At 45.7% G+C, this 27,031-nt stretch overlaps 1 protein-coding gene across 1 annotated transcript in view; it reads right to left on the reverse strand.

Annotated features, from left to right (window-relative positions):
• Nucleotides 1–1,508: 1,508 nt before the first annotated feature.
• The window catches only part of MREG (melanoregulin), a 37,160-nt gene continuing 11,637 nt past the window's right edge, over nt 1,509–27,031 (reverse strand). The window contains exons 3-5 of the mRNA XM_065413758.1: nt 5,120–5,210; nt 2,003–2,166; nt 1,509–1,643 (exon numbers count right to left, since the gene is read on the reverse strand). Coding sequence (XP_065269830.1) covers nt 1,509–1,643; nt 2,003–2,166; nt 5,120–5,210 — 390 coding nt within the window. The remainder of the gene's footprint in view (nt 1,644–2,002; nt 2,167–5,119; nt 5,211–27,031) is intronic.

Consider the following 27,031-nt stretch of genomic DNA (forward strand, 5'->3'; position numbering starts at 1 on the left):
TGGGAAGCCGCCAATGAAACCAACTCTCACAGCTGGCTCCTCTGCAGTTCTGTTAACCACTGATGAACAAGAACTCCTACTTATTCTTAACATCCAGTGTTTTAAAATTATTGCTTATTACCAGATAAGAGCAAGATGACATATTAGGGGTCATTATTAAAAATCTCATGTCACAAGCTTTGTAACAGCACGCTCTTTTTTGCGCAATACACTCATCTTTTTTCCCCCCCGTTTAAAATAATGCAGTTATGACGACCAAGGTTTTCCAAAAGCAGCTAGTGATTTTGGGTGCCCAACCAGAGGTACCTTAAAGGGGCCTGCTCTTCACAGGTTAGTGCTTAGCACACCCTGAAAACCAGTTTCCTCTAAAGAGTCAAGTTGAGTATCAAACAATGGAGGCATCCCAAAATCACTAGTCACTTTGGAAGGTCGTGGCCGATTTGTTTACAGAGATCCAATGAAAAGGTTTCAATAACCCAGCGTCACACGTGCTTTGCAAAACAAGTCTTTAGAACAGAATCTCACTGGGAGCTAAGCTTGGAATAAGGATCCTTCATCTCAGCACTGGCTTCATGCTTGAGTTACAGAGCTCAGTCCTGAACAAGCAGTTTTCAATCTCGGGAGGGGAGATGCCAGCCGGAGGAATAGGAGTTGATTTTCTGCCACCACACCTGCAAGAGTAGCTACAGGGCTGAATAAATAAGAAGGAAAGGAATGTTCTCTTTGTGAAGTGCTGCTGATTAAATGGAAATCATACCCGCCTCGAAATCTTATCATTGGACAAGTGCAGTCCTTGACACACGCAACTAAATCCACTCACAAACTTACTCACCCGCTCGCTGCCTATTGAACCTTCCCACTGCCTAGAGTGATCAGCCCCCACATGTCTTAGGTTGGCTGCTGAGGGAATGGGGGAAGATAAAGTCTCATTTACATAATGCACAATACAGTCCATTTTAGTCGAGGGGGGATGACACCACCATGGAGAGAGGTTTAATACGTTTCTAGTCAAAGGCGGTTAAAAAAAAATAAATAGTGTCCCTCCGAGGTTCTCCTGACTACAAAGGACAATGTAGGAACATCCAGTTATGAGATGCCACTGGGAGCCGCCGGAAATACAGAACTTTATATGCTGCTCTAACTAAAGGCATCCCAGCCTTTACAACACTTTGTACAGTGGGTTCCCCTCCTCCCCAAACACACACCCATGTCCTTGCTCAGAGAGATTGGTCTCGTATATTCTTCCACCCACAGAACTCAGGTTCATAGCAGCACTTGCTCCTTTCCACCGGGAGACAGCCCTGCACCAAGGCCCACTCTTAGCCACCATGGATCTTTTTGATTGTTCCACCCTTGCGCTTCTTGCTCACAATACAGTCATTTTACTTGGGCACTTTGCTCTTGTCCTCCGAAGGAAAGAAATCACGTCGCTTCGGCTAACCTCAGCGAGTGAACCAACTCCCATGAGGGAACGGAAACCCAGCACACCTCCTGCCCAAGCAGTCTCTTTAGGGCAATGGAGCAAGGACGTGCTGCATTTCTTTCTGATGGTCTTCCACTTTCGCTGCACTGGGTCTCTTTGGATAGGCGATGCTGGCCATCTTAAAGAATTCATCGGCAGCGTCCAGTGCAATAAGACGATCCTGTCAAAATAATGGAGTCGTCAGAATTGCTGGTATCCATTCAAAAATGCCCTCTCAGACAGGCTTGAAAAGACATAAGGCCTCATCCTGGTGTCATGCCAGTGTCCTGGCTCCAAGAGAAATAATGGCATAAAACTGGAGTAACTCTCGGCTGAATCAGGGTCGTGGTCTACAGTTCAGACACGTTTCTATTTGTGCCCAAGCCAGTCACCAGTGCAATCTTGGACTGAACAGTCCTATCTGGGAGACTGAGGTACATGGGGCTTTGGTCCCGTGCATTTCACTACTCATGCCACTTTTGTGACCTCATTAGCAGAGACAGAGCGGGTTAGAGAAAATAGGAACATTTAGCTACCTACCACCACAAAGAGGTATCGCTCGCAGAGCTCCCAGCTTTTGGGGAAAATGTTTGTCTCCTCAGAGAGCTTTAACAGGATCTCCCGGGCTTTGCTCATGTTCTGAGAATCGCTGACGATGCTCAGTTTAGTCACCGATAACAGGGAGTCTGCTTCCTTCTGAAACCCTACGACAGAGATGATCAGTCCAGTTTAAATGAAAGGCACAAAACATGGCAGGATGTAAGTGGGCAATAACATTACTGCAAAGAACCAACCAACCCAATCCAGCTCTCTCCTGGTAGACAGCTCAGTATATATTTGGAGGTTCGCTGTTCCCCCTCTGCCTTGTGTGTTTGCCTTTTAGTGTTCCTATTTTATACCCCATGACAGGAAAAAATAAATCACACTTGGATAAAATGAACTAGCATTTCCTCTGAGCAGACTTCACTGTGTACCCTTGCTGTAGGGTGAACGGGAGGCCACCCGTGAGAGAACATTTGAAACTGCAACACGTGCATTGTGCTTTCCTGATTAAGGGGCACCTTTACTTGTGCCGATTCAGGCTTTGACTGCTCCGTGTGCATAGAGAGTGAGTACGTTCCGTGTAGGCTGGGTGCCCTGCTCTTTTCGTGATCCAGCAAGCCCCAGTGTTGCTGATAGAACTGAACATATTCAGCACCTTTCAGGCCAAAATTTTTTTTAAAAAGCCAACCAACTGAAGGGAAGAAGCAACACTGCAAGAGTAAAAAGTGCAGGTAGTTGTTTGGGACTGGAGTAGCATCTGTGGGAAGAAAGCGACTTGGAATGTAATCTCCGTGATCTAACCATAACCCTGGCCCCAGGAAGTCTGGGATTACAGCGTCATAAAGGTTCTACTGATAAAGTCTGTCTGTATGGGCTTGTGGTTAAAACATGGGACTGGGAGTCTGGAGATCTGGTGGTTTATATCTAGTTTTGCTACTGACTTCCTGCGTAGGCCCATCAAATTACTTGCTTTGTGTCTCATGTTTCCCCAGCCCAGGGGAAGATAGGTAGAGGATTTCTTAGACATCACAGGGGTGTTAGTGTTTGAAAAGGATTTTGTGCTAGTGTAGTACTTTATATCTAAGGAGCTCAGTGCATTATGGATCTGTAATAAGCGGTGTGTAGAAGCTAACCAAGTCTGGTTGATAAAGGTTAACAATGATTCACAGTTTCAGTGCATAAGATTCCCTCCATCATCACGTTTGGGAAAACAAAATTCCTTTGCTCTTAGTGGTCACGTCTTTGCAAAAGCAAAAAGCCCAGGAACTGACACCCGAGGGATCCAGTTCCCCTGTGCCAGAGAGAGACTTCCACGTGAGCAGTGCAAATCACTGCCTTCCTGATCTGCCGAAATTTTGCATCGGTCTTCCCCAGGTGTCAATAACTACACAAGGCCATGGGGACTCTAGCCCCACATATCATTGCAGTTTCCTCCAGAGGACCAGCCAGATGTGTTTGGATCACAAGGTGGGTTTAACTCTTTCCAGGACAAGTAGGCAAAGCAGTGGAAAGAAAAGGGCATTGCCAAGTAGTTGGATTCATTTAAACCCTATTTAAAATTTCTTTACTGTTCTTCAGATCTGCTAGTATTAACCAGAGGAGGAAAAATGGATACTTTCACATCACTTTCATCAGAAAGAGCTTTGGGGAAAATGTAGTTTTAACGAGATCAGCGCTCTTTCATTCTGAGCTGCCTTGCTCTTAAAAAGACAGGATAATCCCCAGCCCCACTGTCCAAAGAGCCTGGGGACAGGGATTTTATTTGGATAATCGGAATGTGGTTAATCAAGGAGGCTGGACCCAGCCAGCCATTCAGCATCCTTCTCCTCTGCAGTCCTGGCCAGTCTCTGCCCTGCTCCCTCACTCCCACGACAGCCGGACTGCAGAGGTTCCCTGCACTGCCCCTGGGCCGGCGACATCCGACTCCTGCAGGCACAAGGTGTGGGGCAGAGCAGAGACCCCTGGCCAGGACTCTGCTAGGCCTGCAGATCCTCGGCCCTCCCCTGCACCTCCAGGTATTGGGTGTCACCAGGAGCCCTCTGCAGCTCAAAGATGGGGGCTCATCCTCCTCCTCCCAGTCCTGGCCCTGAGATGCATGGGAGACAGCGAATGGATCTGGAGAACACAGCGGTTCGGATAATAGGGGTTTGGATAAATGGGAGTATACTGTATACCGGATCATGATGCAGGCGTTAAATAGATGAACACCATGCATGTTGTGGCAGGGTAGAGGGGACACCCAGGGCCGGTGCAACCCATTAGGCGACCTAGGGCGCTAGCATTTGGGGGGTGGCATTTCGGGTCCTTCGGCAGCAACCGCGGCGGCCGGATCTTTAGGAGGAGGGAGCTGGGGCAGGGCGGCGCGGGAAGGGCCGCCTGCAGCAAGTAAGGGAGTGGGCGGCACACAGGGGAACTCCCCGCCCCAGCTCACCTCTGCTCCGCCTCCTCCCCTGAGCACGCCGCCCCGTTCTGCTTCTCTCCCTCCCAGGCGCCAAAGAGCTGATTGGCGTCGCAAGCCTGGGAGGTGGGAGAAGTGGAGCAGCGACAGCGTGCTCGGGCAGGAGGTGGAGCAGAGGTGAGCTGGGGCGGGGAGCTGCCGCACAGCTCCCCGGGCGGGGGGGAGCTGCCGCGGGGGGGCGCCACAAGGCGGAGGGGGAGGCGGAGAGCTGCTACAGGGCTCGGGGGGGGGAGCTCGCCTAGGGCGTGAAACATCCTTGCACTCGCCCTGGGGTCACCCCCTTTCTTATCTCGTGGAGCACCTACCGCCACTCCGTGTAACCACACTAGGCAACTTTTTGACTAGTGGACCCACCCAGAGTTTACAGAGCCAGTGGCCAGACCCCTCCTCCAAGCCTGCCCGCCCATGAGCTGCTGCGGAGAGCCACAGCACAGCACTCCTTTGCATGGTGGGAGGGAAAGGACCCAGTGTCCCTCTGCGCTACCTCTTTCCAACTGCACCCCTCTTCAGTGAAGCCTTGGGGGCTCCGTCATTTTGCATCTATGCAAAACAAAAGAAACGGGGGGGAGATTACCCCAAGATACGAAGGCATCAGTAACAGCCTTTGCTGAACAGCTGTCCTGCTGCAAATAAAATAGCCACGACCTCAGGTTTACCTAATTCTTCCAAAATACGCTTCCATCTGCTTCTCACTTCCCTTCGGATTTGCCGCAAGGTATAGATGTCGTAGTTCAGTTTTTGCCATTCCTGCAAGGCAAGGGGAGAACAGATTCAGCCTTCTTCACTCTGCACAGCTCATCCCACATGGCTCTTTTCCAGCGATTTGTACTCCTGGCGACCCAGCCACATTCATAGGTCTATGACAGAGTAACGGCTCACTCCACAGGTCTGTTCCCAGTGTGGATTTATGGCCAGAGCTGCTTACTTTACCAACTAAAATCATTTTTTCCTATTTTAACCTTCTTGCCACAGCTATGGGAGAATGGACATGAGTTTGACTTAAGCATCAACATAATTAAGTTCTAATCACAAGGCCCAGTGTAACTGCATTTTAAAATATGGGCTCATCTTTCCATAGCATTGGACCTACAGCTGGTTGAAAAGTGCGAAGTATTGTCAGTGAAAAAATGCTGAAGCAAGATTTTTTTTAAAATCAAGAACAGAAAGCTAAAAACCACAAAATGCTTCTATTTCTGTCGAAGAACCAGAACACTTCCATTCCTCCACACCCAGAAAAGGCCATTTTTTTCCATCAAAAACAAACGGACCAGAACATTTCAGCCAGTCTCAGTTGGACCCAGTTCTTTTCCCAGTGAAGTCACTGACCTAACTCCCATTTATTTCAACGGAAGTTAGGTTGCGCTCTCAAAACATGGACAAGCTCTACTCAACGCGAGTTAAACTTGGGTGTCCTCGTGAATGTATTCTGCCCTCAGTTACACTGGTATAATCCCCAAGAAACTCCATGGTCTTCAAGTTGTACTGTATTGCAGAATTTAGCTTATAATTTTTGAAAACTTTGCCAATGATTTATGGGTCCAATAGCTGAAAATGAACTCCTCATTTGGGGCAGGGGAGAGAAAGTGGGGAATAATCTAGAAACAGAGCCCAGCCCTCTGCAGGATTCGGCAATGCTATCCCAGGATGCAAAACAAGGTGTGCTGGAAGGAACTGGTTCATTTCCACTCCCACTCAGTTGGTCTGAAGCCCAACTGAAGCCCTAGATATATCCTCCCATCAAAGAGCTTTTCCTGGAATTTGGAGACACAAAAAGTTGTTCCTGTGATGATCTCTTATCTACTGATACCAGACCTTCCATTGCAGCTTCTGATTTTCCCAGGCTTCTAACTGCCAAAGAAATGGCACCTTTGGCTTACAATTTTCCGTGTCTGATCACAACCCACAGGATTTGTGGTTTTGTTGTTAAAGTTTGAGCATAACCCAGTGACACATTTCAATTAGGCCAGGGCCAGATTTGCAGAAGAGCTCAGCTCCCATTTAGGCATCTAAATGAAGATTTTCAGAAGTGCTTAGGGTATGTCTACACTGCCTGCCGGATCGGCGGGCAGCGATCGATCCAGTGGGCATCGATTTATCACGTCTAGTCTAGACATGATAAATCGACCCCCAAGCCCTCTCCCGTTGACTCCTGTACTCCAGCGCCGTGAGAGGCGCAGGCAGAGTCGACGGGGGAGTGGCGGAAGTCAACTCATCGCGGTGAAGACACCACGGTAAGTCAATCTAAGTACGTCGACTTCAGCTACATTATTCACGTAGCTGAAGTTGCGCAACTTAGATCGATTTCCCCCCCCCCCCCAGTGTAGACCAGGGCTCAGAGAACAATAGAAATTGAGCCCTTTAGAAAACCTGGGCCACTATTATTTAAATAGCTAAAAAAGCAAGATCTTTGTTTTGTCTATGCTTAACTCAGAAATGGCTGATTTTTACAAGCCAGGACTTATTGGTACTGAGGACTAGTCTTCAAGCTAATGGGCAACATTAGCTGTTAAAAATGACTGAACAACTAGGTTTGCATATGAGATTTCCATTCAATGTACAGTTACTATGCAATTTGTTGTGCTGCGGAATACAAAGTATCCAGGTTTTTAGTGTCATTTTGTACTAATCTTTTAATCTGGTATCCCACACCTGAGTAAATTTTGACCCTGGAACTGTAAGAGTGACATTAGTATAGCTATTTGTGCATTAGTGTTTCAATTGACATTACAGAGATTAAATGCCAACACTTATTTATACAACATCAAAACTGTGCACACACCAGACGGGGAATGCAACAAAAGTAAGATTCCCCTAGTAATCACGGCACTCCCACAGTGCATGTGGCCCGGTTCTGCCCTCCGATCCAAGTATGCAGTTGTATATTTGAGGTTGAGTTGGACCCGTTATACATTAAGGTATCCATTTAACATAGTAACTAGTCATCCAAAATACACTCTGTCCTTTGCTACTCCTGATTACTAATATAAACATGTTAAATGGATACCTGAACGTTAGTCCATTTTTCAGAGTGGAACCTGTGTAAAAATGGCATCACGGGGTGGACAGGTGTCAATCTTTTTAATCTCTTAATTATTTCCCTATTTAATGCACTCAGTTTACAAGTAACCACCAGCCCTATCTATGTGAACTCAGCCTAGGGTCTAAAAATCCAATTGGATTCTTTTCACCTTATCAAATCAGCATAATAAAAGTTCAGCAAGTCCTGTGCAGACACAGTGTCTTCCAAATTATGCAATCAACACCTGTGTAGTCTGTGGATTTGCACAGGTTAAGTGACTGGTAGTCCAGACCTTTGACTCATGAGATGGAATTGAATTCAGTTCACTTTCCTAGTTGTATTTGTTCTCTCTGTCAAAAATCACTAGTAAACCTATGTGATCAATCACTTCGTTCCAGTTACTCATAACTTTCATCTTTTGGGCTGTATATTTCCAAGTCTGACCTCTGCTCACAGGGTGAAGACTTTTGGAAAGTTTAAGCATTGATGGTTCAGCTTCTTTCCTCCTCTAAAAACAAAACAGACGCCTCACTTAGAAAGGCACAAAGCCATCTACAGAAGAACTGCGGGGGGGGGGGGGGGATGAAAACACTTGGACATTTCATTACAATCAAAACCAGTTAAATTACATATGTGAGATCAGATCCATATGTTTAATAGCCATTATGGAGGAGACAGATGTTACCAACAGCCAATCAAAGCTGCATTGTATGCCTGACTTTCTAATCCCATTTCGCCATTGTAATAAAGATTTACAGACAGCTGTATACAATGTACCTTTCCCTGCACATTCGTATACATCTTGTTTATTATGCCATTTTAATTAAAGTAATTTTTATATGTTCTAATTTCCAGAAATTTAAGAGCCATTAACTAAAATTATAGAGCACGTCTGGATCAATTAAAGAAGGGAGAGTGATCTGCCAGTAAAATGCATTATGTTGATAATTTTCCTACAATTACACAGAAAGTCTGCAAGAGAAACTTGTCATTTTTAATAGGTAATCACTAATAGGTAAATGCTAATTTAGCTTTTAAAGGTGACCAGCAGATATTGGGATCAGGTCCCATTTCCTCTTTTTTAAAATTTAAACAGGCATTAAAAACCACTTTAAATATTTGTTTTTGTTTTTTCCTAAAGGCTGCTTTTGCTCAAATTTGCTCCAAAATAACAACATTGGTTTTAATTTTGGGTTAAAAAAACAAAACCAAAAACGTCACATTCTGTCCTATTTCGATTTAATACGTTGGGATTTTTAAAGGGAATCCACCCCACAAACCTGCACTGAAATAAGGAGGGGGGGGAAAGGTGTGAATTAAAACCAATTAGGTATTTTGATCAAGTTTGAGTGCGGATGGGGTTGGGGGGTTCTGTTTGCTTTTTACCCAGAAATATCGTAGTTAGCAGAAGGTTTGGACAAGTGGAGCGGGCTCGGTCTCTGCTCTCAATTGATAGGTCTCAGACATGTTATAATCTTTCACATACACATGCTCCTTTCAAGTGTTTTTTAAAAGTTTGGAATTAAAACCAAAAATATCCAAAAATCCCATGTGCCCTCAATTACTCGATTTTATTGCTCTTGTGAGGACATTGCATCCCTAGTTCTCCAGGCCACTCCACCCCCAAGAGTCCTGCAGCAAAAACACAGAAGAAGAAGTGAGTTTTTAAGAGAAACTGAAAAGCAGAAATTCCAATCTATGGAACCATATTGACACCTCTCTTTGCGCCCCTCTCCCCCCCGAGTCATCAGCAAGGTTGAGATGTTTAGATCCACAGCACTGAGCTAAAAGAGTAACTGATAGCAGTAGGAGGCTTTTATTTTCTGCGTGGAGCAGCCTGTACAAGGGGATGAGACTCTCTTTGTCTCTGGGTCTCACAGCTATTTACTAGCCTGCACAGGACTGTTGAGACTCAGGAAGCCTGGGTTCTAGTCCCAGTTCTGGAAGGGTGTGTGCTCTGGGGGTTACGGATCCTTCTGCCCCCAACTCATCCTCAAATTGCTTTCTCTGCCCCCACCCCCGAGACCTTTGCTTCCCAGACCCATGGCTCTCACACCTCTGAATTCCACTCAGACTGACGGCTCCTCCTCGCTGCCTCGGCACCTGCAGCACTGAACACAGAGACTCTTCATGCTCTCAGTTTGGATCCAGAGGCCCCAGTGGCCCCCGCAATGAGGAGGAGATATGGCAGGGAGATTCCTGCTCGGCCCAGCAGCTCTTGAATGCAGCACGCTCAGTCACGACAGCGGGGATGGCACATGCCTAGTCTAGCTGGCACATAGCAGCTGTGCTAGGAGGTGATGGAGCGCGCTCAGTGAAGACAGACTCTTCAGAGAGGTCACCACCGTTTTCTCTTCTGAGCTTGTGGGAACGGAGATTTTCAGAAGCGTATAACCCTGCTTGTGAAAATCTGGCTAAGCCACATCCCTGGCACTAGGACAACCTTCCTGCCAAATATCAAGTCCCTGCTGCAAAGCTTGGGCATGCTTGAGCTTCTCGGTGAAGTTACTGTAAGAAATTGGAGTCAGCTGAACAACTCCCTCACCCACACCCCTCTGGAAAAAAAGCCTGAGGCAGACACCTGACAAAGGAAATTTCAGCCTGAACTATTACAGTTTGGCAAAGCTAAAGGCAACTGTAAACAGGGTCTTATAATGGAAGTGAAGTTTGCCTGGCACTATAGCCCTCAATACCCGCTCTACCTCAAATGACTCGTGACAACACCTGCGTGTTACTAGGAGACAAACTGGGTGTGATGTTTCCATATTGCACGTCTAGCACATTCATACTTGGAGCGCTTTGAGTAATTACTGTGTGCACCTCTGTACTGAAATGGCCTTAGGTGCACTGAGCAGAAGGACACCATGTTCTTCCACTGATGATTCAAGACATTTGGGTACCAGTCATATTTACAGCAGGGTGGGGGGTGGTCCATCAAATTGAGGCTCCGGCAAGAAAGGATGAAGACAAGAACGTCTCACTCATTTTCTCCTGACTCACTAATGAGCTCTCTCGCCCTGCCACGTCACAGAGCCAGGTGGGTGTGAGCTGCTGACTCCTTGCATCTGTGATGAACTAGGTTTACAGGACCGGGAAATCCAGATCTTACCTTGTTAATGCACAAGAGTTTCAGGCGGAGATTTTCAGCTTAGCCACGTAGGGGGATTTAGCCACACCTCTCCCACTGAAGTTCATGGAATTAGGAGTGAAATCCCTTAGCTGATTTTGAACATATCAGCCTCAGTTTCCAGCACAGTATCAAGCAGGTGCATTCTCTCTGCTCATTACTTGGTAATCACCAGCCCTTGCTGCCCTTTCTCCTTGTTGCCGTCTTGTCACGATGCCAATGTGTGACTAAAGCTGAACACCAGCACAGCACTGACCCATGGGCGCGTGAGCCAGAAAAGCGGCCAAGAACAGAAACAGCCCTGCAGTTACTATCACACCTGGGTTTGGAACTGGGACTAGGACACCCGGACCAAGAGAACCATCCCCATGATTGTGGCAGCCCCCCCTTTGTAGGCTGGTCTCACTTCTCCCTAGGGACTGGCCTGGTAAAGAGTGTCTTTAAGATCAGGGAGTGCAAAAGTGTACACACTGGCCCACCCAGCTGCACTAAGTGCTCCTCAGTCACACGTCCGGCCCTGAGAGTATGAAGTTGGGGACATGAGAGCAGAGCTGCAAGCTCCCCACTCCTGGAACTGGACAGCTATAATATGTGAGAGGACTACCAACCACCATCTGGCAAGAGCCTCGGTAGCCTGCAGGCAGTATCAAAGGAAGTGAACTTAGAACAGATTCAAGGACTGACTAGGGAACAAACCACGCTGGAACGGTGACCAGGTCTCTGGGAAGAAGAGACAGCACAAAATGACCCACATCTAGGAAGCAGGACCCTAGATAAGAACAGAGGCACTAACCCCTCCTATTGCCTGCCTCATTGGTCTGAAAGATATAAAGAAGCCAAGCCATAAAACACACACTCAATTTTTCACTCCTACATCTCCCGCTGAAATCATACATAGGCAGTATCTACAGTGCCCCAGGTCAGAATTTGTCTCTGTACTGCAGTGTCCAATACCAACACGAGTGTAGCCCTAGCACCTGCTGTCATACAATCGTTCTCCAAGGTGGGTTCCGAGTGATTTTCAATTTCAAGTGTTCTCCTGGCCTAAGTCTAGTCTGAATTCTTGTATTTGAATGATGGTTAAAAATCCTGTTTGCATGTCACAATCCATGCATGTCACAATCGCACTGCGAAATCAGATGAGTTCACCGAGTAGTACTGGCTGATCTCTTGCTGTCTATCAGACCCATAAGATCAGAATCTCGTTTCCCAGATATGCAGCATCCTGGGCAAGATTTCTATCTCAAAGGAGCACACATCAGTTTAGGCCCTGATCCAGTAATTCAAATCAGTGGGGGAAATTTCCATTGCTTTAATTGAGAACCGGGTCCAGCCCTTGAGGTACACTAGCAAAGCAGCCTTTAAGAAAGTCACTTTAAGACGTCACGTTAATGAAATGTTCTTTTGTACCTACAAACCACTGAGGTGACTCAAGTATTAGTATTTGTTTGTAACAAATGGGATTAGATACTTATGCCAAAAAATAATGTCAACCCAGGTGCTAAGGTTAGACTCCTAATTAGAAGTGTCCTGGTTTTTAGAGGTGCTGACTTGAGGGTGTCCAGTACAGATCAGGCCCCTCTTTGAGCAACTAACTCTGATTAGGATCCAAACTTTAGGCATCAGGTTTGAAAATGTTGGCCCCCAGCTTCTCTGGTTACAGACAGAACATTTCTATACTTCTGTGTGCAGCCAGCCAAGAAAAGACTGCAGCGCTCCAAGTGAATAATCTGTTTCCCCCTATTGCTCAAATATAATCAAAGGAACTCCTCTGAGATTATTTTGAGTGAGAGGATCACTGATGTTAAGATAAATTCAGGACTATGTCAGGAGAGCAGGGGAAATTCATATCAGCACACAGCAGCTTATGCTGGTTTTTTCCCCAGCCTGGGAGTAGGAAGAAATCCTTCATTCTTAGCCAAGAAAGTACTGGTGCTATTCACTGATCCACAAAGCAAAGCAGAGGTGTTTCCCTTCCCCACCTCCTCCCTTGGAGCCTGAAAAGGGCCTCATTGTTCCAGTTTTGCACATGACCCGATACGCCATTTAAGTTCTGAAAAGGAGAGGATACAGTAACAACCTGGAAGTCCTCTCTTTTGTGACGCAGCCTGGACACTAGGATGTGAACTCTGGCTCAGTGAGAAGGGAAAGAGATTGTTTTTTAACTGAAGGAGACTGCAGTTTGTAAGTGAGAGCTCGAGGGGAAGTTGACTGCAACCTGGAGAGCAAAAACAACCCCCAAACCTCAGCCTTTCCAGTGCGAGGCACACACTGCCTCGGCCCTTTTTTGGCAGAGATCCCTTGGAATCCTCCCAATGTCCTCATGACCCAAAGTATTAACAAGAAAGGAAGGAAGGAAGGAAAGATCTATGCAAAAAATAAGCAGTGAATCTCTGACCTCCTCTTTAGACAAATAAATTTTAAATATACAAACTATTTGCTCATTTGAGGTGAATCCAATAATTAGTTTCTATTATTAGGAGCCCTGGATGAGTGGAAAATGTTTGTACCATATTGTTTTATACCAGTCCATGGACCTCTGGGGGTCTGCAAACTATGTCTAGGATTTCCAAAGGGGTCTGCACCTCCATTCGAAATTGTTTAGGGGTCCGCAAATGTAAAAAGGTTGAAAACCACTGCAGTATACTAATCACCCCAGAAATCCCTGATCTCTCTCTCCACCTGAATTTTGTGTTAACAGGAACCTTGCTAGAACCCGTCTGCAGCAAAGCAATGTTCATTCAGGTCTGTCTTTAATTACACTTAGCATTACTGGGCCAAACTGCTCTCTAACATAAACCCAGAGCAATTTCATTAGTGTCAAAGGAGCTGCTCCTGATTTACCCCAGCGGAACAGCAGAATTGGTTCCATTGTCTGTTTTGTTTAGAAACTAGGCTGCCGCTTTCTTTTAAAATCTTTAGTTACTGAATTATTCCATTAACATTTAAAGGCTATAACACAGGCAGCAACAGCAAACTCTCCTCCCCTGCCCCCCCCCCCCCCACTGCCTGGGTAATAGCTTCATCTCACCTTTACGCAGAAACTGCTGCTCAACACGAACTGTGGTGCAGCTAGGTAGGGGTGGATTCTCCATCTCTGGCTGCCTTTCTGGATGATAGACTTTGGTCAAACACAAATTATTGGGCTCAGTGCTGGGATATCTGGGTCAAACTCTCTGGCCTGTGTTATTAAGGTCAGACCAGGTGTTCTAATGCCTTTAACGTCTCAGAATCGAACAATGCCATCTCATGATGAACCTACCCTGAGGATCACTCCTTGGCTTCTTCCCTGGACCGGGCGTTCAGAGGTGCCAAAGGCGAGGGCAATTTTAGTGACTGTCCACGGAGAGCAGGCCAAAGACCAACTTATGTCAAATTAGCCTCTGACTGTTTGATGGTTAACAGAGGCAGTTAATATTAATATGGGCTGGATAGAACTAGTGACCTAAAGGTGAAAGGTGACGCATCTTATTACAACCTTTGAAGCCATCAAACCTCCCTCGTTGATGAATTAGAGGGTGCATGTGCCTACAGTCTAGTTGGAATTGCTATGTACTGCAGGTTGTTGTCTGTGACACTCCTGATAAGCATATGGTTTAACTCCCATCTAGCATTTTTGTTAGCATTAACTATTTTAACGCTGGGTATTCTTTTTATCTATATAAATGTCCCATCCCTCTTTGAATATAAAGAAGGCATACAAAGGCCTGAAACAAGACTGAAGAGATTTTGTAAACAACGCACAAAAACATGACAGTGAGACGAGACCCTGGGAAAACGCTCACTACGGGCACTTCCTGTTTTGCCAACCATCTTGCAGAAAGCAGCTTCTTTCCTTTAGGAAGTTAAGTTGGTTTTGCTTCTATGAAAATTAAATAAATTGAACCCCCTTCCCTAAATGTTGGGCCATTTTAATGTCTGCACCTGTTGAACACAGCAGCAGACTATTAACAGAGTGATGGATTCACATCACTGCTGTACAGCCTCAAGCGAGAGCCAAGGAATGGAAAACACACACTTGACTGGTAACCGTGACATCGGTATGGAAACATGTCACAGCTCCTGCCACAACCTATGACTCTTGTGTAATAGCAGTCACAGCTCCCAGGGTTGAAAATGAGGTGTAGGGAGGAGGTGACAGGTGGGAAGGAGAAGACCCTTGGCTAGGTTAGAACACCGCAGCTGGTGGCTTTAGAGGCTTTGTACAGCTGTTCGGGGCAGGACGCAGCAACACTTGCTACTACAAGGGGAAGAAGAGGAAGTGGTGTACCAGAGCACGAGTTAGCAGAGAGGCAGCGTGGTCTTGTGGGTGGGGCACTGGACTGGGAGTCCAGAGAGCTTGCTTCTATTCTTGGCTCTGCCTTTAACTTGCTACGTGATATTGAGCAAGTCACTCACTTCTTTGTACCTCTGGTTCCCCTTTTACTTCTTGTCTATTCAGATTGGAAGCTCTTTGGTACAGGGACTGTCTTAGGATGTTCCTGAACATTGTCTAGTACAATGGGGGAAATCAGGCCTTGACTGAGTTCTGTAGGTGCTACCATAATAAAAATAATAGTGCAAAAGAAGCAAGAGGTCCTAGCTCGGCCTAACGAAGCTTTTTGAAGAGAACCAGAAACGAGTCACTAGCACTGTGTCCCCTTTCCTACTCCACCCTTCTGCCACTCACAAGGGATTCTGTGCATCTAAACTCCAAGGAGGGTTTAGGTAAAGCCAACCTTTTAAGCTGTTACTCCCCGTAACTTTCTGACTCAGAGTCCCCACCAACAGGCTGCGGCCACCATACACAACTGCAGCTGTCCCCACGATAGATGGGGAAGCTTCAAAGGAGGACAGGCTCTGAAAGGAGAAGATTCTCAAGCCTAAGCTGAAAACGCTTTGCACGGCTCTCCCAAGTCGAGAGTTCTCATCCAGCTGTGCCACACTGCACAAGTAACTTCATCTCTGTGCCTCTGTTTCTACTACTTAGTCAATGTTTCTGCAGCACGTTGAACTAACTGATCCTACTACTACTCAGGCTGAGTAGTAGTATTCCTACAAAATGGTATAGGCAACCTCACAAATGGCAGCAAGCAAACCCTTCTTGTTCTGCCACTCACATAATACTACAGCCCTTCAGAAAGGCGCGGGGGACAGATGATGGCTGTGATCTGAATCAGTTTATAAACCTCCCTTTCATATTAATGAAAATAGTCTCACTTGGGGGGGGGGGGGGGGGGGGAGAATTTGCTTCCAAATTCTTATTGAATGAGAAAATTCAGCATCCAGACACGTGGTGTTGACTTCAGTGGATTTATGGCAATTTACCAGCTGAAGATCTGATCCCTTGAGTGACTTACCACCTCACTGGGAGAGAAAAAAGGTACAGACGAACAGTCAGAAATATCAGGAATGTTGACTTGCATAGAATCAACCAAACCAGGACTGACCCTAGATGTGTCAGAGCTGAGAGCTCTCGTACCTTAATGGAATATTCATCAATGGTGATCTTTAACACAGATGTCCTTTCTCCCAAATGTTAATTGGACATTGATGTTAAAAAGGTGTTAGCAAAAGAAACCCAAACATATTAAAGCAATCTAAAAATCCTCACTCTTAGCTGCAGAGCTCTTACTTTTGTGATTAGCACGTTGTCATTTTACTAGTTCTCCAGTCAGGCTTCCAGGGCGGGTGGAACCTGAATGTTTAAAGTAATAAGCAGGGGAAATTTTTAAAAAGCCCCTGCAGACATTTTATCAATCCTAGAGAAGTAAAAAGTATTTCCCCCCTTTGTGGGTCATCTTTAATGGCCGAGTTGGATAATGGAGATCAATAAATCCATTTATTAAACAATCTGTTCTTACAGATAATGTTCCAAGTTAATATTTGGCTACACAGGTACATACTTGTGGTAAGTGTGCTTCAACCAGGGAAATGACATCACCACAAAAGAGGCAGGATGGATTTATGATCAAAGCACTCATCTGGAGTCTATTCCTGGCTTCACCCAGATTTCCCACGTGATCGTGGGCAGATCTTACCTATTCTCAGAGTCTTGGTTCCCCAAATGCAAAATAATTTTCTCCTTTCCATCATGCATATAGTGGTACCATCTATGCCAGTGAAGACTAGAGAAAAGCCTTGATGCAAGACTAAGGAGCAGATGATACAGGAACCAGTGGAGAGCATAAGAATTTCCACAGAAACACAGTTCTAAAGACTGCAGGACCCCAAGAAGTAACCATGGCTTCTTGCATGAATTTTCTGTGCTATCCTAGTGCTCTAGTGGTGGCCAAACTACAAGCATGTAGCTTCCTCCACCTCTGCCATCCCTATACCACTGGCAATGATCTTCAGTGAAGGAACAAGCAGTTTTGTGATGCTGCTCAAAACATGCCAATCCATTTTGTTCAGACTTTACTTGTTCCTTCATAGGAGTTGCCCAAAGGGTTGTCAGCAGCCCTGGGACCAGATAGGGAGATGTAGTAGCATGCTGAAATTTCACAAGAATCTACCACTAGGCTGTAGCAAAGGACACCCAGACAGCAGACAGGGCAACTGCAAAAACGTCACATTCAAGTAGTTGTCAAGTTGGCCAACTCAGCTCTTCCCAACCTGTCATCCACAGCCATCTGTGTTAGATTCAGTTCATACAGATCCTGCTCCCCAGCGTGGCGCGGGGGACAGATGATGGCTGTGATCTGAATCAGTTTATAAACCTCCACACACACACCCCCTTCTGCTGATTGTTTAATGCTGCTGCCTCTGAGCGGCAACTGTTCCATTATCAGATTGGTAATGCTTTCCTGGAAATCTCAGTCTCAGACCAATGAAAGCTCACAAAGGGAAGTGATGACTTAATTCCATGTATCACAGATGGCTTGTGAGAAAGTGTGAGTTCTGTGTTAGCAGACACACACACACACACACACACACACACACACGCCTGCCTTGCTGATCTGAACACTCAGCTGTTCAAATATTTACCTGGAAAAGTTCCACGGAATCATCAGTGCAATGTAGTAAGCACTTAAATGCCAGACTGAAGTGGGGAAATCCTAGGCATTCAGTATGAGCCAGACTGGCACAGAACTGGAAGTTGAACAAAAAGTTGTGCCAAAGAATAGAGACAAATGCTATCAAATACCCCCTCCTGATATGGAAACTTATTAATTAGTAGGCGGTTTTCTTCATGCTGCCAAAGCAATCCTCCATCAGAGCTGTTTCTTTATTCCCTTGAAGTTAATTTGCAGTGCTGTTCTCAGGAGTTGTACATAGGACATTAGGTCAAACAGCCTAAAGATTATCAGACATGGGCTCAAGCTTCAAAATACAAATCCAGACCTGTACTGCTCCAGCCTTCAGGGGTTGTTCTGAGCTAGTGGTGTGGTTCAGCCCATTGGAGACATGATCAGATACAAAATTTGGATCCATGTCCATATTCTGGAAAAAAAAAATCTCCCTATGCCTTGACCCCTAAATAATCCCGAATTAGATTAATTTCCAGGTATGCTGCAAAAAGCAGGGCTTGGGGGAAGTTTGAGGGTATATTTATGGGACAGTTACAGGGCCTGTTTTGCAGGTTTGATTTATTGGCAGAACTTAGTTTTATGATCTTGATTGAAGGCAGTGTGGCTTAGTGGATAGATCACTCAGGAGACCCGAGTTCTATTTCCTGTTATGCCACTGACCTGCTAGGTTATCTTGGGCAAGTCACTTCATCGCCATGCGCCTCACCTTCCCCATCTGTAAAATGGGGATAATGATACTGACCTCCTTTGAAAAATGCTTTGAGATCTATGGATGAAGAGCGCTGGATAGGAGCTAGGGATTATTACTAAAGAGCAGAAATTTAGGCGCTGTCTATTTTTAAAAGGGTTTGCTGGTGTAGAGAGCAGGCAGATTCCCCACTGAGTGAAAGTTCTTTGGCTGGAAGTATCCACATTAGTCAACTGGAGACAGGCTAAAGGGGGGAGAGCTGGCTCATGTCACATGCTCACATCTGTGCAACAACAGCACTCAAGGAACTACACTTACAAATCATCAATATTGGAGCCATTTAAAGGGTAACTTTCTCCTTTCATCTTGCAGTGTATATGGGCTTGTCTCCACTTCCAGGAAAGTTAATCCAAATGAACTAAAATGCGTGAATTTGAAGTAGAGTAGTTAAACTGCATTAAACTCCATGTGAATATCCTCACTCAGAATTAAAAATTCCTTTTATTTTAATTCACTCCCAAAGTGAATTAAGGCAAACCAAATTAAAGCCACTTTAATTCTGAATAAGTGTGTCCACATGGGGATTTAATGCAGTTTAACGAATCCACTTTACATTCACACCTTTAGCTAACTTGGATTAATTTTCTGGATGTCCCTGTGGAGACAAGCCCTTAGAGTTGTACAAATGAAAGATCCTGTTCCTGAATCTTTTAGAGGCACATGGTAAACTTCTCATATAGCTTGGATGACTATGCTATGCAAGACATGTTTTAACACAATATAACAGGAAAGAGGTGCTCTGTCCCAACACGCCAACCATTTCCAACTTAATCCCACCTTCCGGCTTCTCTGCATACCTCTCAATCCCCACTTTTGCCAGAACGAAGTGCAGAGCTCTCTTGAATTCTGCATTGCAGTTGCTTTCTCCAGTAACTTAATAAACATGATCATTGTGCTCTGAGTCATAGATCTCAGAGCACTTCACCAAGGAAGCCAAGTTATCGTCACCCCTATTTTAATGGTGGGGAAATGGAGACACAGGTCAGTGACGTGACCAACCCACCCTCAAACAGCAGTTCAGTGGCATATCTGGAAATGTGACTCCTGTCCCAGCCTCCCAGTCCAAGGCCCTGTCCACTAGATCACACTGCCCCATAACTGCAAGGAGATTCATTACGAATTACTCATTAACTTGCAAGATAATCCATCACAAAAATGAACTTTAGCACACGTACCTCAGTTTTATTTATTTACAGGTACACTGTGGAGCACTGCAAGTTATCTGTAGTACACAACGGCAAAGGAATGAAGATTTACAGCACTGTGCATTGAGAGTCATAGCTTCTAAGACCAGCGGTGACCATTACATAAGCTAGCCTGACCTCCTGCATAACACAGGCTACAGAATTTCTCCCAGTGGTTCCGGCATCAAGACCATAACTGACTGAGGTACAGCATGGCCTCTGGAAAGACATCCACTCTTGATTTAAAGACTGGCAGTGAAAACACTTTACAGGCAAGTGAGCTAAGACAACCCTTTTGGTGCCTGAATTACAAGGTTACTGATGAGCAGAGTGCAAAGTAGCAAGGCTCGAACGGTACCAAAATTTGTTTCAGACAAGTCACAACCTTAGAATTTATTTATATCCCAAAGGTGGACTCAAACAAAGAGAGACTACAGACTCCTCTGTTTATAAATACTTCTTTTATCAAGTCATTATCGGCCATAAATTTACCCTGCTGTTATTCAGAACTTCCGCTATCACCACCACCAAGTGCTTGCCTTCACATACCGTGCAGCTGCACCGCTTCAGTGAAGATGCTGCTACGCCCATGGGAGAGCTTCTCCCGTCGCCATAGTTAATCCACCTCCCCAAGAGGCAGTAACTATGTCGATGGGAGAAACCCTGTTCAGGTGGGATAGCTAATGCACGTTAGCTCTGCTCCTTTAAAAAAAAAAAAAAGCCACCACATTTTTTTGCACTGAAAAATCAGAGTTCCATGTGGATACCAAGCATGTGAATTTGGCCCAATAACTCTGTGGTGGAATATGGCCCTTTCCCTAAACACTTGTACTAGTAGGTCTTTAAGGCCTGGTCTACACTAACCCCCAAATTCGAACTAAGGTACGCAACTTCAGCTACGTGAATAACGTAGCTGAAGTCGACATACCTTAGTTCGAACTTACCGCGGTTCAGACGCGGTCCACACACGGCAGGCAGGCTCCCCGTCGACTCCGCGGTACTCCTCTCGCCGAGCTGGAGTACCGCAGTCGACGGCGAGCGCTTGCGGGATCGATTTATCGCGTCCAGACCTGACGCGATAAATCGAACCCGGAACTTCGATTGCCAGCCGTCGAACTACCGCGGTAGTGTAGACCTGGCCTAAGGAAGACAAGGACACATGGGTACCAGGATGGTTCTGCACAGGACACGTGGGTCCAGTTCTGCACAGCACATAAGCACATCCAGTTAAGTTATTGGTACATAAGCACATGTTTAAGTGCTTTGCTGAATCAGAACCTAGAAATACAAGAGAATTCTCCTCTCATTAATACTGATTTGACACCAGCAGAACACAAAACCTGAAGTCTCTGACAATCAGATCATGGGAGAGATCACACATAGTCCAGCATGCAAACCTTGTTCATTCCTAGCAGAGACAGCATCATCTCCTTTGCAGCTTCCATAAGCTCTCTCTGTGGGAACTATTCTGCTAAGACTGCGGCTGAAGAGCAGAGCCGTATTCAATTCTAACTCTCCAGATGAGTGAACAGCTCCCCAAAGAAGATTATGCTTACCATTCACAGGCCATTATATGTTGCAATTCAAACCTTTGCTTCTCTCATAGGACTGAGCTCTCATTAGAAGAGGGTGAAGCTGTTTGGCCTAATTGTAAAATGCTTCCTGGGGTAAGATGTGATTACTGCACAGAGCACAGGAATGTTGAGTTCTCAAGCCAAGTTTTTCTGGTCTGTCAGAAGGAGCTGGAATCAGAAGCAGCCGCAGAGACTCCAACAACAAGGGTGTTTCCAATTGTTACCATACGCACCGTTTTTGTTCTAAGTTATATAAATGTCATTGGAAATAAACTGACAGAGAACAGGTCATCTGAAGTGAAACTATGAAAACAAGAAAGAGGCATGTTAAGATACAGGACTTAGAGAGTACGTCTACACTGCAAAAAAAAGTGTGTTCGTAACTCCTGTTACAATAGCAGGGAAGACATGGCAACTCCAAAACAGATTAGCAGCTTGAGTTCAACCCCAGATTCTCCTATAGGCTTTAACTCAAGCTGCTAACCTAAGTTGCTGGGTCTTCACTGCTGTTTTAACCCACATGAGCGAACCCAAGTTTGCAAAACAGCGCCATGTGAACATCACAGAGGCTTTGGACTGGGACTCAAGAAACTTATGCCCAATCTACAGAGACGTTATATCCGCTTAGCTACGTCAGTCAGGAGTGTGAAAAACCCATACCCCAGACCAGCATAGCGACGCAGACGTAACTCCCAGCATACATACAGCTACATCAACAGAAGATGGCTTCGTTTAAGGAGGTGGTATTCCTGTACCGACGGAAAAGCCCCCTGCTGTCTGTATCTACACCAGTGGTCACCACAAGATCACTTTTTGATGCACAAGATCAACCCAGGATCTACCCCGCCCCTTCCCTGAGGCCCCGCTCCCTCCATTCCCCCCTCCCTCCGTCGCTTGCTCCCCCCATCCTCACTCACTTTCACCGGGCTTGGGGAGGGGGTTGGGGTGCAGGCTCTAGGATGGGGCTGAGGGGTTCAGAGTGTGGGAGGGGGCTGCAGGCTGAGTCTGGGGCAGGGGTGCAAGCTCAGGGAGTGAGTTTGGGTGCAGGGGTCATATGGTCACACTGCACCTAATCTCATAGAATCCACTGGATAGTTCATGAGTTTCACTTTTTATTAGTGTCGTTTGTGGTTTATAGATCTAAAATCCTTCAGGGATGGACACAAATCAGTGTCACATTCTCAACGGTGGGGTGTGCATTGGCTGAAGCTGGGGCAGGTGGTTGGGGTGCAGGAGTGAGGGGTGCAAACTCTGGGAGGGAGTTCGGTGCAGGAGGGGGCTCCAGGCTGGGGCATAGTGCAGGAGGGGTGGGGGTGCAGGCTCTGGGAGGGAGTTTAGTGCAGGAGGGGGCTCCGGGCTGGGACAGAGTGATGGGGTGCAGGAGGGGTGGGGGTGCAGGCTCTGGGAGGCAGTTTGGTGCAGAGGGGGCTCCAGGCTGGGGTGTGAGTTGTAGGCTCTGGCTGGGAGGCGCTTACCACAGGCGGCTCCTGGCCGGCAGGACAGCGGGGCTCAGGCGTGGCCCCACGCCACTCCCAGAAGCGTCTGGCTGCTGGCACATCTCTGTGGCCCAGAGAGCTGCCCGCGCCTGAAAGCGCCGCCCCCGCAGCTCCCATTGGCTGGGAATGAGCCAATGGGAGCTGCGGGGACAGTGCTGGGGGCGGGGGCAGTGCACGGAGCTGCCCCCTTCCCCCTCCCAGGAGCTGCAGAGACAGCAGCCAGATGCTTCCAGGAGCGACGTGGGGACACGGCAGGCAGCCTGCCTGAGCCCCACTGCGCCGCTGGACTTTTAGCGGCCCAGAGAGCGTGCTCGACAGGCAGAGGCTCCAGGATCAACCCGTGCCAGTATAGTCTCTGTAGTATACACATATCTTTGAATTCTATTCCTGGCTCTGCCACTAATCTTCACAATGCTGGGCAAAACATTTCACTTCCCCGTGACTCAGTTTCCCCATCTTTAAAAGACACCTCCTTGTGTGAATCATATTGCGATTCACAGATTAAGCGCACCATATCTGATCTTCCATAACGATTATTCGATCTTGGTACATCACATTCCAGGAAGCTGACTTGTTGCTTCAGTAAGGATGCACTTCTGGGAATGACCTAACAGGGCTGTAATTAACCACTGGAACAGTTTAAAAGGGATCATGGTGGATTCTCCATCACTGACCATTTTTAAATCCAGAGTGGATGTTTTAGAAAAGATCTGCTCTAGGAATTATCTTGGGGAAGTTCTCTGGCCTGTGCTGTACAGTAGGTCAAACTAGATCACAATGGTCCTTTCTGGCCTTGGGATCTATGAAGGTGCCTGTATTCCTCACAGGAATTCAGTCAGGATTTTTGTTGTTGTTTGCATAAATAAAGATTAAAAACAAAGTGTGATGAACACGGATTCAAAAGATGAATATAGTCAAATGGGTAGACTCAGCAGTCAGTAAAGCTCCCAGGGACATCAGTGTAACTTTGTATTTAGAAAGAACAAAAAAGTGATCATATTGTTAGGTAGGTGTCACCATATGGTGCTGTTACACTCAGTCTCAAGTTCTTAGTCGGTCTGAATAATTGTCCTGTGTTAATCATTCTCTTTAGAGGAGCTGTTGCAAATAGCAAGACAGTTTCCTCTGCCATAATCTCTGTAACAAGAGTCAATCCTTGGGGCAGAGTTGCTTCCTGAGAATTGTTTGAGCTGAGATTTCTGAAGCGCAGATTTTACAGTGTGCTGTTTGTGACCACCGCTGTTCAAGGGCTGGCATGTACTGTAAATAAGTAAGTTACATTTAAAAATTATCGAGATACCCGCAAGGCTCCCAAATCTGCTACCACTTGGCATAGAGGCAACAGTAGGAATGAGGAGTTCAAGCAACGCTGCATTATATAAACCATTAACACCACTATAGCTCTGACCAACTGAATAGGGAGTTTCACGTTAGCACCAAATGGGCTTAGTTAGTTTGTAGGAAAGAAGCTCCTCCAACAACACTGAATTCCAGCTCGTTTTGTGTTGGCAATGACAAGTCACGATAAGAGAGAGAACCAGGCTTCATGCTGATTCATGTTACAAATTCTTTCCTTTCCTACATATAGACCAGGAAACACTGTTTGTCCTTCAACCCTTGATATTAATGTTCTTCCTCTTTAACAAAGTAAGGCTACAAAAGAAATTTTAAAACCATGTTCGTTACAAAACTCCAGATTAAAGACCTATTAAGATTTCAGCTCACAAAACCTCAGTCACAGTCAGAGTGAGTAATTAAAGTCAAAATATTAATAAAAGGAAAGTTGAAGGAGGGAATCTGATACCCAATTCTTAACTCCACTTGGTGATTGAAAGACAACAAAACTAGTTCCCCAGGGGTTTGTTTATCTCCTAGAGCGAAGGCCTCCAGCTTTCCAACACTGACCACCACTCCAGATACTCAAAGTGTTACAAGAGACTAACAAGCAGCCTGATCCAACATCTGTTGTAGTAAATGTGAGTCTTTCACTAGAGGAAGGGCGGTCCAGTCAGTGAGGAGCTCAGGTAGGGAATTCCCTGCTCCGCCGTCGGCTTCCTGTGACACCTTAGTCTCTGTGCCTCAGTTTCCCATCTGTACAACGGGGATAACAGCTCTGTCCTACCTCACAGAGGGTGTTGTAAGGATCAATACATTAAAGACTGAGAGTCATTATAGTCACGGGGGGGCCATATAAATACCTTAGATAGACTGGCTGGGGTGCACGATGTACGTGCCAATAAACACGTCTTCCCTTATTGTGTTTAGTCTCATTTAGGCTCAAAGTTCTTCCAGACTGGGACCTGACATTTTAAGCACCACACCCATTTATGATGCTGTTACATAACTACTAATAAAACAGGAGTACTTGTGGCACCTTAGAGACTAACAAATTTATTAGAGCATAAGCTTTCGTGGGCTACAGCCCCCTTCTTCGGGAGAAGTGGGCTGTAGCCCACGAAAGCTTATGCTCTAATAAATGTGTTAGTCTCTAAGGTGCCACAAGTACTCCTGTTCTTTTTGCGGATACAGACTAACACGGCTGCTACTCTGAAACATAACTACTAATGGCTTTCATAGTCCTTCATCAGGAAAAAACAACAAGGAGTCTGGTGGCACCTTAAAGACTAACAGATTTATTTGGGCATAAGCTTTCGTGGGTAAAAACCTCACTTCTTCGGATGTATAGAGTGAAAGTTACAGATGCAGGCATTATATACTGACACATGGAGAGCAGGGAGTTACTTTGCAAGTGGAGAACCAGTGTTGACAGGGCCAATTCAATCAGGGTGGATGTAGTCCACTCCCAATAATAGATGAGGAGGTGTCAATTCCAGGAGAGGAAAAGCTGCTTCTGTAATGAGCCAGCCACTCCCAGTCCCTATTCAAGCCCAGATTAATGGTGTTAAATTTGCAAATGAATTTTAGTTCTGCTGTTTCTCTTTGAAGTCTGTTTCTGAAGTTTTTTTGTTCAATGATAGTGACCTTTAGATCTGTAATAGAATGACCAGGGAGATTGAAGTGTTCACTTACTGGCTTATGTATGTTACCATTCCTGATGTCCGATTTGTGTCCATTTATTCTTTTGCGGAGGGACTGTCCGGTTTGGCCAATGTACATGGCAGAGGGGCATTGCTGGCACATGATGGCATATATAACATTAGTGGATGTGCAGGTGAATGAGCCCTTGATGGTGTGGCTGATGTGGTTGGGTCCTCTGACGGTGTCGCCAGAGTAGATATGGGGACAGAGTAGGCAACGAGGTTTGCTACAGGGATTGGTTCCTGGGTTGGTGTTTCTGTGGTGTGGTGTGTAGTTGCTGGTGAGTATTTGCTTCAGGTTGGGGGGTTGTCTGTAAGCGAGGACTGGCCTGCCTCCCAAGGTCTGTGAGAGTGAAGGATCATTTTCCAGGATAGGTTGTAGATCGTGGATAATGCGCTGGAGAGGTTTTAGCTGGGGGCTCTAGCTCATAATCATCAGATTAAAGGACTGCTCTAATCCAGAATATATTAAATATTTAACAAGTGAGGACACAAGTCACAAGCCACTAACTCAGCTACATTCCTTTATATCATATTAGCTTAAAGTACCCACATTCCCGAACAATCATTTAGGGACTGATCCAAACTGTGGCCCATTGAAGTCAATGAAAAGATCCCCATTAGTTTCAATTAAGAAACAAGTGGTCATGAACCTAAGAGCATTAGAGAAGTTGTTGTTTCTATTTCAATAAGGGTCATGTGTAGTCATGAGAATTTTGTTGCAATTTTGTTTCCCATAATTTAGCCCCAGTATGAATTTCCCCCAGCCCTACAAAACATCTAACACTAATAACCCCAAAAGCCCACTTAATGATAATACAGTCAAAAATGATATTCTCTCATTTCAACTAAATGTCAAAAGTATAAGGAATCATTAAAAAAACCTGGCTCATTTTCACTTAAAAGCAGTCCTAATTCCTAGAAAAGAAAAAAAATCATTACATTTACCCAATTTTATTTTAAAAGGTCTGCATTTTCATGGGATCATAATGAAATTAAATGCTCTCAAGTTTTACTGCAAACATTTCACAGTTGTAATAGCTGTCCAAAAGGGATGTGTCAATTTCATCTTAAAAGAATATTTTGTACAGCCTGCTTTCAATCCATGCCCCAGGTCACTAATGTCACACACACAAAGTCCATTAGGGAAATAAATCAGGCCTATAAAATATAGTTGATATAATGATGACAATTCCCCCCCCCCTCCATTATCCTAACCAGCTGCACAAGTTCTTTTGTACTTGATCGTTACTATATTCTGATTATACAAATATTTGACTTGACAAACTACTGCACAAGGTTCAGCCCGAGGACAGGAACATTCTTGTGGAAGTCAAGTTTGTGGTGTGGTGGTAACACGAGGGAAGGGAAT

The sequence above is a fragment of the Emys orbicularis genome, chromosome 11 (genome assembly GCF_028017835.1).
Source record: "Emys orbicularis isolate rEmyOrb1 chromosome 11, rEmyOrb1.hap1, whole genome shotgun sequence".
Taxonomy (NCBI): domain Eukaryota; kingdom Metazoa; phylum Chordata; order Testudines; family Emydidae; genus Emys; species Emys orbicularis.